General features: G+C 34.7%; 1 protein-coding gene across 19 annotated transcripts in view; it reads right to left on the bottom strand.

Annotated features, from left to right (window-relative positions):
• The window catches only part of elB (zinc finger protein elbow B), a 239354-nt gene that overhangs the window by 15776 nt on the left and 205353 nt on the right, over nt 1–18225 (bottom strand). Inside the window, exon 1 of one of the 19 annotated variants that reach the window (XM_073967617.1) lies at nt 4097–8345. The exons of the other annotated variants lie outside the window; for them this stretch is intronic. Coding sequence (XP_073823718.1) covers nt 4097–4252 — 156 coding nt within the window. The 5' untranslated portion in view covers nt 4253–8345. Of the gene's footprint in view, nt 1–4096; nt 8346–18225 lie in introns of those variants that run through there. 19 annotated transcript variants of the gene reach the window in all.

An 18225-nucleotide genomic window follows, 5' to 3' on the forward strand; every position in this document is an offset into this window, starting at 1 on the left:
TCCACAATTTAAAAACTGTTTTAAAAAATCCATGTTTTGGAAAAAAATATTTAAAAATCCACGTTTTGAAAAAAAAATTTAAAAAATCCATTTTTTGAAAAAATGTTAAAAAACACGGTTTAAAAAATTTTTAAAAAAATACACGTTTTGAAAAATATGCATTAAAACACGTTTTGAACAAATGTTTTAAAAAATCTACGTTTAGAAAAAAATGTTTAAAAATCACTTGTTGAAAAGAATGTTTAAAAAACACGTTTTGAAAATTTTTTTAAAAAATCCACGTTTTGAAAAAATGTTTTAAAAAATCCACGTTTTGAAAAATGTTTGAAAAAATCCACGTTTTGAAAAATGTTTGAAAAAATCCACTTTTTGAAAAAATGTTTTAAAAAATCCTCGTTTTGAAAAAATGTTTTAAAAAATCCACGTTTTGAAAAAATGTTTTAAAAAATCCACGTTTTGAAAAAATTCTTTAAAAAATCCACGTTTTGAAAAAATTCTTTAAAATATCCACGTTTTGAAAAAATTCTTTAAAAAATCCACGTTTTGAAAAAATTCTTTAAAAAATCCACGTTTTGAAAAAATTATTTAAAAAATCCACGTTTTGAAAAAATTCTTTAAAAATCCACGTTTTGAAAAAAATCCTTAAAAATTCGCTGTTTGAAAAAATTCTTTAAAAATCCACGTTTTGAAAAAATTTTTTAAAAAATCTACGTTTTGAAAAAAAAATCTTAAACAAATCCACGTTTTGAAAAAATTCTTTAAAAAATCTACGTTTTGAAAAAATGTTTTAAAAAATCCACGTTTTGAAAAAATGTTTTAAAACATCCACGTTTTGAAAAAATTCTTTAAAAAATCCGCGTATTGAAAAAATATTTTAAAAAATCCGCGTTTTGAAAAAATTCTTTAAAAAATCCACGTTTTGAAAAAATTCCTTAAAAAATCAACGTTTTGAAAAAAATTCTTTAAAAAATCCACGTTTTGAAAAATATTCTTTAAAAAATCCGCGTTTTGAGAAAATTCTTTAAAAAATCCACGTTTTGAAAAAATTCTTTAAAAAATCCACGTTTTGAAAAAATTCTATAAAAAATCCACGTTTTGAAAATTCTTTAAAAAATCCACGTTTTGAAAATTCTTTAAAAAATCCACGTATTGAAAAATTTTTTAAAAAATCAACGTTTTGAAAAAATTCTTTAAAAAATCCAAGTCTTGGAAAATTTCATTAAAAAATCCACGTTTCGAATAAAAATCTTTAAACAAACCAAGTTTTGAAAAAATTCACGTTTTGAAAAATTCTTTAAAAAACCAATGTTTTGAAAAAATTTTTAAGAAATGTAAGTTTTGAAAAAATCTTTTTAAATTTTAAAAAATTAAATCTAAATTTTGAAAAATTCTTTAAAAAATTCACGTTTGAAAAAAATTCTTTAAAAAATCAAGGTTTTGAAAAATATCTTCATAAATCCAAGTTTTGAAAAGAAAATTGTGTAAAAATTCTGGTTTCGATAAAAATCTTCAAAAATCCACGTTTTAAAAAAATTTTGTAAAAAATCTACGATTTGAAAAAACTCTTAAACCTTTTGAAAAAAAATTCTTCCACGTTTAGAAAAAACTCTTTAAAAATCCACGATTTAAAAAAATGTTGTAAAAAATCCACGATTTGAACAAATTCTTAAAAGCTTTGAAAACAGTTCTTCCACGTTTTGAAAAAATTTTTAAAAATCCACGTATTGAAAAAATTCTTCCACGTTTCGAAAAATTTCTTTAAAAATCAACGTTTTGAAAAAAAATAGTAAAAAAAATTCTTAAAAGTTTTGAAAAAAATCTTCCACGTTTTGAAAAAATCTTTAAAAACCACGTATTGAAAAAATTCTTCCACGTTTTGAAAAAATCTTTAAAAGCCACGTATTGAAAAATTTCTTCCACGTTTCGAAAAACTTCTTTAAAAATCAACGTTTTGAAAAAAAAAAATATTTAAAAAAAATTCTTAAACATTTTGAAAAAATTCTTCCACGTTTTGAAAAAATCTTTAAAAACCACGTATTGAAAAAATTCTTCCACGTTTTGAAAAAATCTTTAAAAATTCACGTATTGAAAAAATTCTTCCACGTTTTGAAATAATCTTTAAAAACCATGTATTGAAAAAATTCTTCCACGTTTTGAAAAAATCTTTAAAACTCCAAGTATTGAAAAAATTCTTCCACGTTTTGAAAAAATCTTTAAAAATCCACGTTTGAAAGAAATTCTTCAACGTTTTGAAAAAATCTTTAAAAATCCACGTATTGAAAAAATTCTTCCACATTTTGAAAAAATTCTTCCACGTTTTAAAAAAACATCTTAAAAAACCACGTTTTGAAAAAATTCTTTTAAAAATCGACGTTTTGAAAATTTTTCTTTTAAAAATCGACGTTTTGAAAAAAAATTTTGAAAAAAATCTTTCAAAAATCCACGTTTTGAAAAAATTCTATAAAAAACCCACGTTTTGAATACATATTTTAAAAAATCCATGTTTAAAAAAATTTTAAAATTCAAATTTTGAAAAAATTCTTTTAAAAATCCACGTTTTGAAAAAATTCTTTAAAAAATCCACGTTTTGAAAAAAAACTTTCAAAAATTCGCGTTTTGAAAAAAATCTTCATAAAATCAACTTTTTGAAAAAATTCTTTAAAAAATCCACGTTTTGAAAAAATTCTTTAAAAAATCCATGTTTTGAAAAAATTCTTTAAAAAATCCACTTTTTGAAAAAATTCTTTAAAAAATCCATGTTTTGAAAAAATCTTTAAAAAATCCACGTTTTGAAAAAATTCTTTAAAAAATCCATGTTTTGAAAAAATTCTTTAAAAAATCCATGTTTTGAAAAAATTCTTTAAAAAATACACGTTTTGAAAAATTCTTTAAAAAAATCCACGTTTTGAAAAAAATTCTTTAAAAAATCCACGTTTTGAAAAAATTCTTTAAAAAATCCTCGTTTTCAAAAAATTCTTTAAAAAATCCACGTTTTGAAAAAATTCTTTAAAATCCGCTTTTCCATTTTTCTTTAAAAATCCGCTTTTTCTTTAAAAAATCGACGTTTTAAATTTTTTTTAAATCCGCTTTTCCATTTTTCTTTAAAAATCCGCTTTTTCTTTAAAAAATCGACGTTTTAATTTTTTTTTAAATCCGCGTTTTGAAAAAAAAATGTTTTAAAAAATCCACGTTTTAAAAAAATATTTTAAAAAATCCACGTTTTGAAAAAATGTTTTAAAAAATCCACGTTTTGAAAAAATGTTTTAAAAAATATTCTTTAAGAAATCCACGTTTTGAATAAATCCTTAAAAAACACGTTTTGAAAAAATTCTTGAAAAATCCACGTTTTAAAAAGAATCTTTAAAAAATCCACTTTTTAAAAAATCTCCTTTTTGTTAGAAATAAATAAGTAGAACCTGAAAAATATTTATGCCGGCTACTTATCTCCCCTTTCATGTTTGCTTTCTTTTTGCGCAAATTATTGTCTCCATTGTTATATATAAACGAAATTACTGATTGAAGATTATGCCACTTCGCAAAACATTTATGACAGGCCAAGCCTATAATAATTTATACAGCCATGAAGTTTTTATGGTAGCCTCAATGGCCTGCTATAAATTAAATGGTCCGATAGTTTAAAAAATTGGCAAAAATATATATGGCTTATCGTGTCGTTGTATATCATGGCACCCAATATACCACTCATAAGTGTGTCATCGTAAATATTTCACCAAGCTTATTGACTCTTTTGAAAGCTTTTTTCCGTCCATTATTTTTTGGGGTTTGTATTAGAGATTATTGGTGCTGTTGTTATTATGCCGACAAAGGAAGGGCTATCAGCAACAGAACTTATTTATTTGTTGGTCATAGAAGTCGGTGGTCAAGTGAAAAGATTTTTTAATTTTAAAATTTAAATTGTATATCTCAAAATATTAAAATTGTATATTGCAGATTTTACAGAATTTTGGGGAACAATGCCTTAATAAAATGCCAACTAAACTCCCCATGAATAAAAACTTCACCAACTAAAAATTTCCCATGCCCTCTTTTTATTTCCCTTCACTTGAAATCTTTGCATATGAATTTTTTCACTTACATTGGCACTTATCCCGACATGGTACTTCGAAATTATCACGCCATGCTGGTGCAACAAAAAAAACTTTTTTGCTGGTGCTAAATTGACCAAATTGTAGAAAAACAAATTATTACACACACAAATCCGACCACCATTCAAGTCATTTGAGGCTTTCATTCATTCAAACATTTAAATTCAATTTGTTCAAGCATTTCAAATGCCCCACTTAATTCTCCGCGTTGCGGCATCTTTGACATGCACATTATCAACATCGTCATCATCATCATCATCAGCATTGTCATACTCACAAGAGCTGTGTGTTGTAGTCGTCAATGTGACAGAATTAGTAACATGACAGTGATCATCATCAGCAGCGAGCGGCATTGTCATTTAATAAGTAACAACAACAACAAAAAGTATTCATGTAATATTTGTACATTTGTTAATTTACAATTGTATCTGAAATATAGATTGACGCTACTGTTGAAATTGCTATTATTGTTGCTATTTCTGTTGTTGTTGCTATTATTTTGTTGAATGTCTCATTGGTTGGTTGTTTTGGCTGTTTGCTTGACAGCCAGCCTGACTGCATTTTATATAGATTGGTGCCAAGTATTTTGTGTCTGTGTAAATGAATGAATGTCTAAATGAATGCCTGGGTCGTTGCTGTCACTTTCAGTCATGACAGGCAATAGGGTTATGCTATAAGGACATTTTAATTTGTTATGGCAATTTTGTTCAACAGAGAGAACTGCAGCCTTCGACATTCTTTAATTAACAGCTTTACAAAGAAGAGCAAAATTATCGAGTGGGTAAATAGAGAAAAGTAGTTTTTAATCTCAGTTTTGTTTGCTTCAATAGTACTCCCTACGCCATTGAGAGATTTACAAAATTTTTCTTAAACCATAAACTGACAAAATTTTAGTATTTAAATGAAAATTCTAACTTATTGTGTATATATAGAGTTTTTTGAAAATATTTGCAAATATGTAGATCATTAAAAGGCTCTTCAGGGAATTACAAGCATATCTAAATGATTAAAAACGCTCTCATTAAGAATGTTTTAAAAAAAACGCAATACTAGTGCCTCATAAGATATCACAAAATGGAGGTGAAAATCGGGGGCAGAGATAATTGCTTTTGGGGATGAAAGCCCTTGGTATGAATATTAAGAATCCCGAAGGACAGATCCGCAGTGAATGGAACTTCCGAGTTCTAGCGTGATGAAATTTGTGCAGCAGATCCTATAAGGCATCTGAAATTAGCGTTATATCTTTGTTAACTGTTGTTTTAGCTTATTTATGAGATGACATGTCTTCAGTCAAATCGAATGAGGATTATTTTCGTAGAGCATTTCGACCTTCTATCTCGCTTCCTTCAATGTCATTTTCGTCCTTTATTCTAAGAACAGCTATAAAAGTACCACAATATGACGTTTTTCAGCTTCGAAATGTTATGCAAAAACGTCGTTCAGAATGACTCTCATTGACAACTAATCGATTTTGTCGCGTTTTCGTAGTCCTTTTGACGAAGAGGTGTCATTACGAACGCTAAATCTCCCAAAACGTTAGGCTCTGATGGAATCTCCTTGGTAATGATGAAGCAAATGGATGAAACGGGGGTTGAGTACTTCAATTAAGTTCTCAACCTGTCGCTAGCCATCCACTTGGTGTCTGAAGTCCGGAAAATGGACAGGGTGGTCCCGCTATTGAAGAATAGCAAGGATGGTAGCGAAGGTGAATCGTAGAGATCGATATCACTTTTGTCGCCCGTAGCAAAGCCTATTGAGGCATTACCCCTAAAATTTTTAATAAAGTTCTAAACCTGTCGCTAGCCATCCACATGGTGTCTGAAGTCCGGCAAATGGACAGGGTGTTCCCGCTATTGAAGAAAACCAAGGATGGTAGCAAAGGTGAATCGTAGAGACCGATTTCGCTTTTGTCACCCGTAGCAAAGTCTATTGAGGCCTTACACCTACCCAGCTTCAGAAATAGCTATCCAGTTGCTGATCATCAGCATGGTTTCCGTAACAGTATAACACTACAACAGCGCTGCATGACACCTCTACACGTATTAGTCGGGGACTTAACCAAAGCAAGCCATACTATAAGACAGTATTGGTGTTGCTCGATTTACCAAAAGTTTTCGATAATGTCAAGCACACCGTCCTGTGTAAGGACATTGAGCTAAAAACCTTCCGGTCAAGTTTGAATCAGTGAAAAATCAATTATATGCGTGAACGCCACTCGTACTTGGGATTCAGGAACTAGAAATCGACGCCTCGCAGAGTTAAATAGGAAGTTCCACAAGGTTCGGAGATTTCCCCAGAACTGTTTAAACTCTAACTTTCTGGCATTGAGATTGCAACGAACAAAGCGATGTGTGTACGATCCTGGCGTTGTGTACCCTACATAATATCATTCGCGAAAGTCTGAATCTGCCAATAAATCTGCGGCCATTCTATTAATTACATGGACATCTGAGATGAGAACAGAGTTAAATGTCCTTGTCGGTGGTAACAACATTCCGACCACTAACTAGCCTGAGATTCGACATTACGTTCTCGTCATCGGCGCATGTCGCAGTTGTCTGCGACAAGGTGAGATGTAGGTCTATTAGTCCCGAGCCGCCTACACATGGTGTGAGGATTAAGACCTTTTTGACCACATATAACGCGATAGATGGGAATGTTGTAAGCTATGTGGCGCCAGTGTGCGCAGCGATGGAAAAAACGGTAAAACCATCAGTGGACCATATACTCTAGAGAGAGATCCAACGGTACAAGAGAGCCCCCAGATATTCAGTTTTGAATAGCATTCCCACAAACACAGTCACAGATGCCACAAAAAAAGAATGCGGTCTTTGAGTACATAACAAATCTATCGCAGCTAAAGAACGTCAGAGTAGTTTTGGCTCAACAATGTTTGGGACGGTGCAGCAGTCTAAATTCCTATAGAGCAAGGCTTGGTGACATGGTGCAGAATAACTGCCCTGTCAAACATACTCAACTAACTCTAGTAGTTTTGTGGTTACAACCTATCGAAACAGAAAGATACCTAAACCTTGAGATGGAACCAGATCCTGACTAAACAGGAAACGAATATACAAACACATAATGTGCGGTCACAACAACAGATCATTCGATCCTGCAGATAACTTTGCAGAAGGAAATCACATTTGTAGTCCTGATAGATATCATCTATATTTTACAGAGCTTATTAGGTAGGGAGGAATTCATTAGAAAATATTACCTATGTATATTTTGCTTTTTGTTATTGAATCAGTCATATTGCGGAACTTCTGCTAGATGTGTTATAATTCTCTTACAAATATGAATCAATATATGAGCAATACATTGTCATATCGAAAGTAAATTGGCAGGTCTAATCTACTTTTAGATCCTTGAAGAAGTAATCCACAATTATAGTTAGTACTTCGAGTAAAAATTAATCAGTGGCTCAGGCCGTTCATTTTAGAACTGGATTTAATTTTAGGAGTCCACCTTTCGAAAGTTATCGTGCAAATCATTCATTATAGTTGTTCACTATATAATTTTCGAGAGCTTTTGGGTTTACCCACAAAAACATTATATATATCGCTGTTAACAAGACCACAAGGAGTCTTCGGTAACCATTTCAAAACGATCATCGTTGCACTTATATTCGCTGACCATAGCATACCATTGAGCGACCTATCCCGTTATACGTGGTCAGTAGTAACGCTAAGCGCATGAGATAGGTTTCGAGAAGAAAGGAGATAGAACAAAATAATTTGTCCGCAGGAAAAAGGCATATAAATTCAATAGTGTGGAAAACCGACATATACATCAGGTGAAATCTGAAGATTCTACCAAAGAGTTAAACATCAAACTGATGGCTTTAGTACCGGTACATTGACCTGTAAAAACGATCATGTCTATCTGGTTACACATACATATACAAATATCAAAGTATGGACCTATGTTGACAATTTTGAGTGGAGAAGTTTTGTGACCAGTAAGAACTTCAAATGTCAAATTAAAGATAGTTCCATCAGCTAAAATCCTCAAAATTCCGAAAATCTGGAGGTACCGTTATATGTAGATATACCTAAACATAGACCTATGTCGACAATTTTTGGTGGAGAAGTGTTGTGACCCCTAAGACCCTCAAATCTAAAATTACGGGTAGTTCAGTCAAAAAAATGTAGGCAAAATTAACAAAATACTGATATTCTGAAGGTATCTTTATATGGGGACTGTACCTAAACATGAACGATAACTCTCGAATGGATCAACCGATTCGGTCCAAAATTTTGCTTTCGTAATATTTTGGCCAAACTTAGTTTAAGTTCGAAGATGGGTTATATCGGTCCACTCCTTCCGGTACCTCCCCCACAAAAGTTCAAAAATGTTCGGAAAATTTGTGCACACGATAACTCTTGAAGGGAGTAACCAATTTGGCCCATACTTCGAACATCGTGAAATGTCTACAAGACTTAAATGTGGTTCCAATATGGACTCAATTGGTCCACTTCTTCGGGTACTTCTCACACAAAATTTCGGAAAAGTTTAGTTTAGGACCTGCACTCGAATCGGTTTGATTTTTGTTGTAACAACTTGTATTCACTGTCCGCCATAGGACGGTACAAGTTTCATTAGGGGCAAGTCCATACTTCCTGACTTTTTTGCACCTTTCAGCAAAAAACCCCTATGACATCGTGTGTAGTGGCTGGAGCACAAGATAAATCTTGAACGGATCTGTCAATTCTGTCCAAAAATTGGCCTTCATAATATTTTGTCCAAACATAGTTTATGTTCGAAGATAAACCATATCGTTCCACTCCTTCAGGTACCTCCCTCACAAAAGTTCAAAAATGTTCGGATAAATTGTGCGCACGATAACTAGAGAAGGGAGTGTCCAATGTAATCCATACTCTGCACATCCTATTATATCTACCAGACATAGATCATGTTTAAATATGGACTATATTTGTCTACTCCTTCTGGTACCTCCCACACAAAATTTCGGATAAGTTCACTTTAAGACCTGCTCTCGAATCATTATGATTTTGGCTGAAGCCATTTGCATTCGCTACCTCCATTACGACGGTGAAAGTTATTTCAGGGGCAAGTGCATATTTCTTGGAAAAACAGCCCGAAAGGTGTAAAAAACCCTATGCCACGATAACTCTCGAACTGTTCAACCGATTTGGTCCAACAAAAAAGCCCATCTAAAATAAATAAACGAATCGTTACAACCAATTGGTCAAAAACAAAGCAAACTGCAAAAATGTAAAGAACTTGAAAACATGCTAAGTCGACTTAGCATACTATTGTTTGGAGGCGTCGATATGATCTGCCCTTAGATGGAAGTTTCACTTCACATTGGCTGAGGGTATATCTCTGTCGGCAAAGCCTACTGACGCTTTTTTACTTGTTTCTTTTAAGATTTAGACATTTTTGTTTTGGGATCTACTTATGAGTGTATTTTTTACATTTGTATATTTTTGATATACATTGGCGGCCAGCTAATTAGGGACAATAAATGCACTTTAATAGATTACTCGATTTCATTTAAAAATGTGAAATAAGTTTTCTATATAAGGTATTGCTAAAGGCACTATCGAGTGTTGTTAAAATATTCTGAGATTCCCCATACGTGGGGGAAGGACATCCCGATTTTATTAGTGACATTAGCAGAAAAGTCAACTTAACGTTAATTTTAACACACTTTTATACCAAAATTGTTTGTATTTAGTTAGTTAATAGTGTGTACAGATGACTTCATGCTTTATGTCCACGATACCAGTCGGAGATGTTTTTTTGACCACTAAGAACTCCAAATAGCAAATTACAACCAAGTCGAACCGAAAATGTAGATAAAAAACTCAGAATAACTGAAATAGGGAGGTACCGTTATGAGGACTATACCGAAACCTGGATCTAAGACCACAATTTTTGGCGGAGAAGGTTGTTGATCATTGAGAACTCCAAGTGGCAAATTACAACTGATTCGGCCCGAAAATGTTGATAAAATCTTCAAAATTCCTGAAATGGGTAGGTATCGTAATTTGAGAGCTATACCGAGATAAAGGTTTTAAAGTACCTGAAATCGGGTGGTACCGCCACATGGGGGCTATAGGAACAACTGGACCCATATTGATATTTTTTTTGCTAAAGTATTTTTTACTTATTTTTAGCATATACTGTCGCGCCTTCCCATACAAGGGACCACTGTGCATTGTAGAAAATGTGAGGTTACCTGGCTTTGTAATCGAACCCAGCATTTAGTGTAGAAGACGGGTGTGAATAATATAATTGCACCACCGTGTCACGATATTCAATTTATATTTCTACTCAAAAATTTCATTAAAGTCCCTGCCCTGCAAAAATACCCATTATAAAACCCCTTACTATCCCATTATTTTTACAAGGGCATGTCGCGCGAAATAAGTCCCCGCAAACCAATCGTAACGAAATCGGAACAAAATTCGGACGATACGTCCGATTTCTAATCCGAAATCATAACGAAAATTGTATGGAGTGGTTGACATAATTTCGGAACGAAATGTCGGAGCGCAATCGGATCGATTTCGGTCCGAATTCGGAACTAAATCGGAAGAAAATCCTTGGGAAATTCGGAGTGCGAATTTTTTTCTCCGAATTTTCGTACAGATTTCTGATCAATATCGTATGAAAATCTGTGGTACCTTCCGAATGTTCGTAAAGATTTTTAAACGATTTTGGAATAATGTCCTATAAATATCGAAGGAAAATTTTTTTTCTGACGCCTCTTTTTATTGGTCAATTTTTCTTTGTTATGTTTTTTATTGGAAGATTGTAATTTCAAACGCATCTAATGATTTTCACTGTTGTTATCATTTTGTAGTTATAGTAGATCAATGTAAACTTTGTGTACGAATATGTTAAGTCTATCAGCACTAGGTTGAATTTTTGTATGTTGCAATATAAATGCAAAAAATATTTAAAAATTGTAAATGCGAATTTTAAGACCAAGCATTTTGTTTTTCGACAACAAACTAAAATGTTATCAATGTGTCCTTGTTAGATATTTACAAAACGTAGTTGTGGTGCCAAGGGAAATTTGTTTCTGACATATCGATCCGAATTCGTACCGAAATCGGAAGAAAACAGTAGCATATTCGGAGGGAAATTTACTTCCGACATTCTCTCTGAAATCTGAATGAATTCCCCTACGAAAAATCGTTTAGAAATCGGAACGAAATCTGAACGATTTTGATTCCGAAATTGTTCCGATGTGTCGGACATCAGACATAGTTATTTAACGACTTATTTAAGTGGTCAACAAATAATTAAATATTTCGCGCGACATGCCCTTTTAAAAATAATGAGTTAGTAGGGGGTTTTGTAATGAGGATTTTTGCTGGGTATCCCTAAAATATTCGTTTCTTATACAACGACCCTATCTACAGTAAACCATGTGATACGTTTGTATGTAAGTATATCCCCCTACCTTTACTTCCATATGTTAGTATGCTGTATGTATGTATATCACATTCATGTAATGTATTGTGAAATATCTGTTTTTGAAGTACAGAACAACACATTCGTGTGCTTCTGCTGTAGCTGCTGGTGCTGCTGTCGCTGTTTTGTTATTTTGTTGTTCATATGAAAAAGAGAAGAATGATAGTATGACAGCTAAATGATGCTGTCATTTTGTCAATGTGACAAGTGTCATTTTATTAAATCACAAATAAGTTGACAGTTAAGTAGTATCGTATGTATTCCGATTCTTTACGCTTTTTATTGTTGTTAGTAGTATTTTGCAATTTTGATTGTTGCTTGATTGTCAAACAGTTGGGGGTAAATTGTAAATGATGTATGTGAGTGTGTGTGGGTAGGGGGGAGACGATATTCATATGGGATTGCATGAAGAATGTATACTGGTAATGGTTTGTAATAGAGTGATAATGCCTATGATGATGATAATGAATTTAATTACGATTTAAATTCTGGTATTCATTTGAGGTATGTATGTTGACATTTGACAGTGATTTCCAGGGTGTCTGTCGAATAGGTTTGACGAATTGTCTTGTTTTCTCAGACAACTTTCCAAGAATTAGTTTGTATAAATTTAAATTATTTTGTGGAATTTTATGGAACCCTAAAAGTAAAGAACTAAAGGTATCTAAAATTTGTTTTCAAATACGATTGTTATTTCCCATTTCAACTCGTCATTACTAAAAGCAAAATCGTCTTCATGACTCATTAAAAAATTACAAAAATAATTTATAATTAACGAATTGCTAAAATCACGCGCAAACACTCACACACATGAAACTGTCGTACGCACTTTTGCTTGAAATGTCTTTTGGCAACTGTTTTGTAGCTGTCAAAGCGAACAGCCATGATGACTTATCTGTGGCAAAGAGTGGTTGCAAATTGTGTGAATGAGATATTTGCGTGAGTGCATGCATTCAAGAAAATATGTTTCATTTCTCCTCAGACCTTGCTGTATGCACATATAGATGCATAAATAATATCTAATGTAATTATTGCTAGTCTGCAGATCAGGATAGATCGATTTAATATTTCAAAGAAAACTCAGCGAAATTCTAAACACATCAAACAATATCATCAATGCTTCGATGTTCGTTGGAGGGGGGCTTGAAAATGACATTCTTAATATTTTTATTTTTAACTTAAAAATATTAGTCCATATTTACATTAGACAATTTTCCTTGCGGCAATTGTCAGTTTTTCGGTGAGAGGGGGTGTTGAGGCAAAGGGTTACCATATGCCTCACCTCCCTCCCCATCAAACTGACAATTGCCGCAAGGAAAATTGCCTAGTGTAAATATGGACTTTTTCAATGTACACGCTCATTAAACATATGTCGTCGAATAACTTTGAAAAGGTTTTTTTTCCTGAATGGAGAATCTATTTATATTTTTTGCATTCATATACCTTTTTAATAAAGACATTTTTTAATCCACCCTATTATACATCCATGCTTGCATTGTGTTATTCTAATTGCTTCCTTGCCACACGAAAAAACAAAAGTCTTAAAAAATTTCATTGAAAATAAAAATTAAGTGAAATTGTGACAACATTTCATTGAAAATTAGTCTGAGTCTATTTATTTAGCAAAATTTTAAAAAAATGTACTTGAATGTGAAATTTCAAGTGTTGACAGCGCTCAAGTGCTAAAAATTATTCATTGTTTACTTTTCAATTAAGACAGTTGCTTAGATCGAGAAGACAAAACATACTTATGCATATATTTTATGGGACCTAAGATGACTAATTCGAGAAAATACAAATCGAAAGGGAAAATAATTTGTATTCATTTCGCCAGTCTTGATGATAGACTGATGTGTAACAACATAGTCACACCATCTTCTTTAGAATCGCTTTTTACAGGCATTTGAATGGCTGGAAATAATTAAAATTCCTTTAAGTGGTTGCTGAAGAATTTTGGATCAGGGTCCAACCAAAGTCTACTTTAGGGATTTTAATGCTTCTTATTGGTATTTTGCAACCAATTGTAGGGTAATATGCCTGTACAAACCACCTCAGTTCCCGCGCAGCATCCACATAGAATCATAGACAGAGTTCAAATATCGTACTTATCGATCAACTCCTTCCGGTGCCTCCCCACTTACTTACTTAGCTGGCCCATTACAGAACATTTGTTCCATAGACCGAACTAAGAAAGGATCTCCAATTCTCTCTGTTTAGTGCTTCGCTTTCTGGAATACCGCGCCTTGTCACCTCTTCATCCACTTGTTTGCGCCATCTATTCTTTGGCCTGCCAATTCTGCGTGCACCGCCATGTGGCTCGAATTTATACGCCTTTTTAGCGGGTTCATCACCGCTTATTCATATTATATGGCCTAGCCAACAAAATCGCTGCATCGCAATACGTTTAACTATATTGATGTCGTAGTATAGCAGATACAGCTCGTGGTTCATACGACGTCGATATTCACCGTCAATGCAGATTTCGAAGAATTTTTCTCTCAAACACGCCAAGCACTGCCTTATCTGCTTGCGCAAGTATCCATGCTTTGGAAGCATACCTCAGCACGGGTAGTATCAGTGTTTTGTAAAGCTTATTTTTGTTTGACGAGTTGTGGCTTTGTTTTTAAATTGCTTACTTAAGCCAAAGTAGCACCTGCTGGCCAACACAATTCTTCTTTATATTTCACAAGTGATGTCGTTTGTTGTGCTTACGGAGGTGCCGAGGTAGACGAAGTCTTTTACTACCTCAAAATTATAGGAACCAACTTCCACAGTTGGTCCGAGCTCAATGAACGAATTGCGCGTTGACACCATTAACTTTGTCTTCTCACCGTTTACTGCCAGACCTACATTAGCAGATTCTCCTTCGACCTTCATAAAGGTATCAGTTACTTCTTTTACTGATCGCCGCATGATGTCTATATCATCAACATGTGTCTATTGGTGTAGATTGTGCCACTTCTTTTGACGTTTGCCTCTCGTATAACGTTTTCTAGCAGGATGTTGATAAGATCACACGAAAGGCTGTCACCTCTTTTGGTACAAAAATCTTCGGAGAGGTTCTTTCCTATATTAACTGAAGATCTTGTGTCAGTTAGAGTCATTTTACAAAGCCGAATGAGCTTTGCGGGGATACCAAATTCAGACATGGCTTGGAATACCTTTGAACATAGCGAGCTGTCGAAGGCTGCTTTATAATCGACAAAAAGGTGGTAGGTGTCGATCTGCATCTCTTGGGTCTTCTCCAGGATTTGCCGCAGGCTAAATATCTGGTCAATGGTGGACTTGCCAGGTCTAAAGCCGCATTGGTATAGTCCAATTATTTCGTTCACCATGGGCTTTAGTCGTTCGCACTATATCCCTTAAACTATCTAGTAAGCGATAGGGAGAGCATAAAGTTGGAGCATAAAGTCTTATCTCCTTTCTTATGGATGGGACACAGGATGCTCAGGTTCCAATCGGGTACGCGTTCTTCCTGCCAGATGGAGCTAACTAGCTTATGCATACAAATAATTAGCGTCCGCCTCCGGTTTCAAACAGCTCAGCTGGTAGGCCATCATCTCCTGCTGCCTTATTATTCTTCAGCCGGTTTATTGCTGTCTTTACCTCATCTTGGCCGGGTGGTATACATTCAACACCATCTTCTGGGATAGGATCTGTGGTATGTTCGTCGACTTCGCTACTATTGGATACCAACAGTTTGGAAAAACGCTCTTTCCATTTCCTTAGCACACTATCTGTATCAGTTACCAGATTACCTTGCTGGTCTCTACAGGAGGATGTGCAGTTCCAACGCCATCAGTTTGATGTTTGACTCTTTGGTAGAATTTTCGCACTTCATTCTATCTCCTGTACATCTCGATTTGTTCACACTCCCGCTTTTCCATCTCTCTCTTTTTCCTGCGGAAAAGACGTTTCTCCTCTCTCCTTTTCTCCCGATACCTCTCTCGTGCGCTACGCGTTGCTACTGATTGTAAAGTAGCCCTATATGCCGCATTTTTCATAGGTAGCAGCACGACACTCCTGGTCATACCATAGATTCCTTGGTGGAGGTCTCTGGTATCCAAGTACTGATTTTGCGGCTGTTTGCATGGAGTGGGCAATGTTTTGCCATTGTCCTGATATGTTATCGGGACGAGGAGTGCTTTGATTAAGCAGTTGGGCCAGTTGAGTGGAATATACTGTGGCTATCTGTTGTGATTGCAGCTTACCGATGTCCAACTTCCGTGTTGTGTCTGTTCGCACCTTGTTTGCTACGTTTAATCTGGTACGTACCTTTGCTGCAACAAGGTAGTGGTCCGAGCCTATGTCTGCACCTCCGAACGATCGTTTATCCAACACGCTTGATGCATGTCTTCCATCTATCACAACGTGATCAATTTGATTTCTTGTTCTTTGATCTGGCGACAGCCAGGTGCCCTTATGAATATCGAGATACTTAAATCTGGTACCGATAACTACCATGTTTCTTGCAGCTGCAAAGTGTATCAGTCTCATACCATTGTCAGATGTTTCACTGTGGAGACTGAATTTCCCGACTGTTGGGCCAAAGATATTCTCCTTTCCTATTTTGGAATTAAAATCGCCTAGAATAATTTTAATGTCATGGGCAGGGCAACGGTCATAAGTTTCTCCTAAGAGGTCTTAAAAAATATATATTTGGTCTGTTCGTCCTTGTCTTCATTGGGAGCATGAGCGCAAATAAAGCTGATCTTGAAGAATTTTGCTTTTAATCGAAATGCAGCGAGTCTTTCATTCACTGGGTTGAAGCTGGAGACCAGATGTTTTAACCTCCGACCAACTACAAATCCGCAACCAAACTCATGCTTTGTGTCATGGCAGCTATAAAACTGTGCGTCACCTTTAGGTGTTGTTGTGACGCCTTTCCCGTTCCATCGTATTTCCTGTATGGCAGTAATGTCGGTCTTGTACTTTTCAAGTACACGGTACCTTCCGATTTCGGTATTTTGAAGGTCGTGACCTCAATATGCAAACGACATGCCTGAAATTTCACATAAAGTCTTCGTTGGGGGCATACAACTTTCCACCAGAAATGTGTCTGTCCGAACGACTTCTTCCGATGTTCGGTATTTTGCAAGTTTTAGCCACATTGTTTAACCGAAATGACAGAAATTTCGTATTACCACCAGATTTAAATTTTTTCGAAGATTTTATTCACATTTTTCTACCGACTTGGTTGCTAATTTGAGTTTTGTGTCACCAGAAAATACTAAAACATACTCTGAAAAAAAAACTCTCAATGTACATCCAGATTTTACTCTACCTCCCTGAACTGGTATCGCTCAATTTTTGCAATTCTAGGTGTTTTTGTCAAATTTTCGAACCAAGATTACTGTCATTTCAAGAATGCAAACCTCTATTCAGAAAATTTTACATATTGCTCCATGGTTTGTAAAGAAAAACGATGACTTACTTAGGACGTGGATGTAACTTGGGATTTTAAACAATCAATGGGTAGAGAACCTCCACGCAGAACATTAAAAACATAAAGTGATTTTCATCAGTTTACATATTCAAGGAATAAGCCTAAGTGAAGGAAGACATTAGTATATTCAACAAGTAAAAAAGTTTTAAGTTCGACCTGGTCGAACTTTTTATACCCTCCACCATTATATACACATAGAAAGTAAAAATGGAATAATTAGTTTCCCTTCCCTCCCTTTATATGGGGGCTATACCAAAACGTGGACGTGGAATTTTTGATAAAATGTTTTTTGACCTACAGAGACCCTAAATGCCAAATTGTATCTAATCCGGTCTGAAAATGTAGCGAAAAACACCAAAATACCTCTAATCGGGAGGAACCGTTATATGAGGGCTATACCAAAACTTGGACATATATCCATATTTTTTCGTAGATATGTTTTTCGACAACCATGTATCCTAAATGCCAAATTATATCTTATTCGGTCTGCAAATGTGGCGTAAAAACTCAAAATACCTCAAATCGGGAGGTACCGTTATATGGGGGCTATACCAAAACTTGGACCTATATACATACTTTTTTGTAGATATGTTTCTTGGCCTCCAGGAGCCCTAAGTGCCAAATTATAGCTAATTCGGTCTGCAAATGTGGCGAAAAACGTCAAAATACCTCAAATCCTGAGGCTATACCAAAGAGTGGACCGATATAGCCCATCATCGAACTTGACCTGCCTATGGAAAAAAGACCCTCGGGTGCAAAATTTTAGCACTCTATCTCAATTATTGCGGACGCTAGAGTGATTACAACAGACGGACAGACGGACATGGCTAGATCGTCTTAGAATTTTATCCTTACAACAGACGGACAGACGGACGGACAGACGGACCTGGCTAGATCGTCTAAGAATTTTATCCTGATCGCAAATGATTAGTTCGATGTGTTACAAACGGAATGACAAACGGAATATACCCTCCATACTATGGTGGAGGGTAAAAAACGAAAGAAACTAATCGTCGGTCAGTCCGTCCGAACTTAACGGCGTCTTTACTCGTGTCACAATACAAGTGTGCAAGAATTGAGGCCGTATGAACCAAAAGTGTGATAAGTTTTATACCTTTAACGGGGCGTAATTGAGGCGCTCAGCGCCAAAACGGCCTAACCCGCATGGTCAAAAAATCAAACAGACTATAAAGATTTAGCCGAAACCTTTTGAAATAA

This window comes from Musca autumnalis, unplaced genomic scaffold (genome assembly GCF_047663935.1).
Source record: "Musca autumnalis isolate F117 unplaced genomic scaffold, ASM4766393v1 scaffold_2, whole genome shotgun sequence".
Classification (NCBI taxonomy): Eukaryota; Metazoa; Arthropoda; class Insecta; order Diptera; family Muscidae; genus Musca; species Musca autumnalis.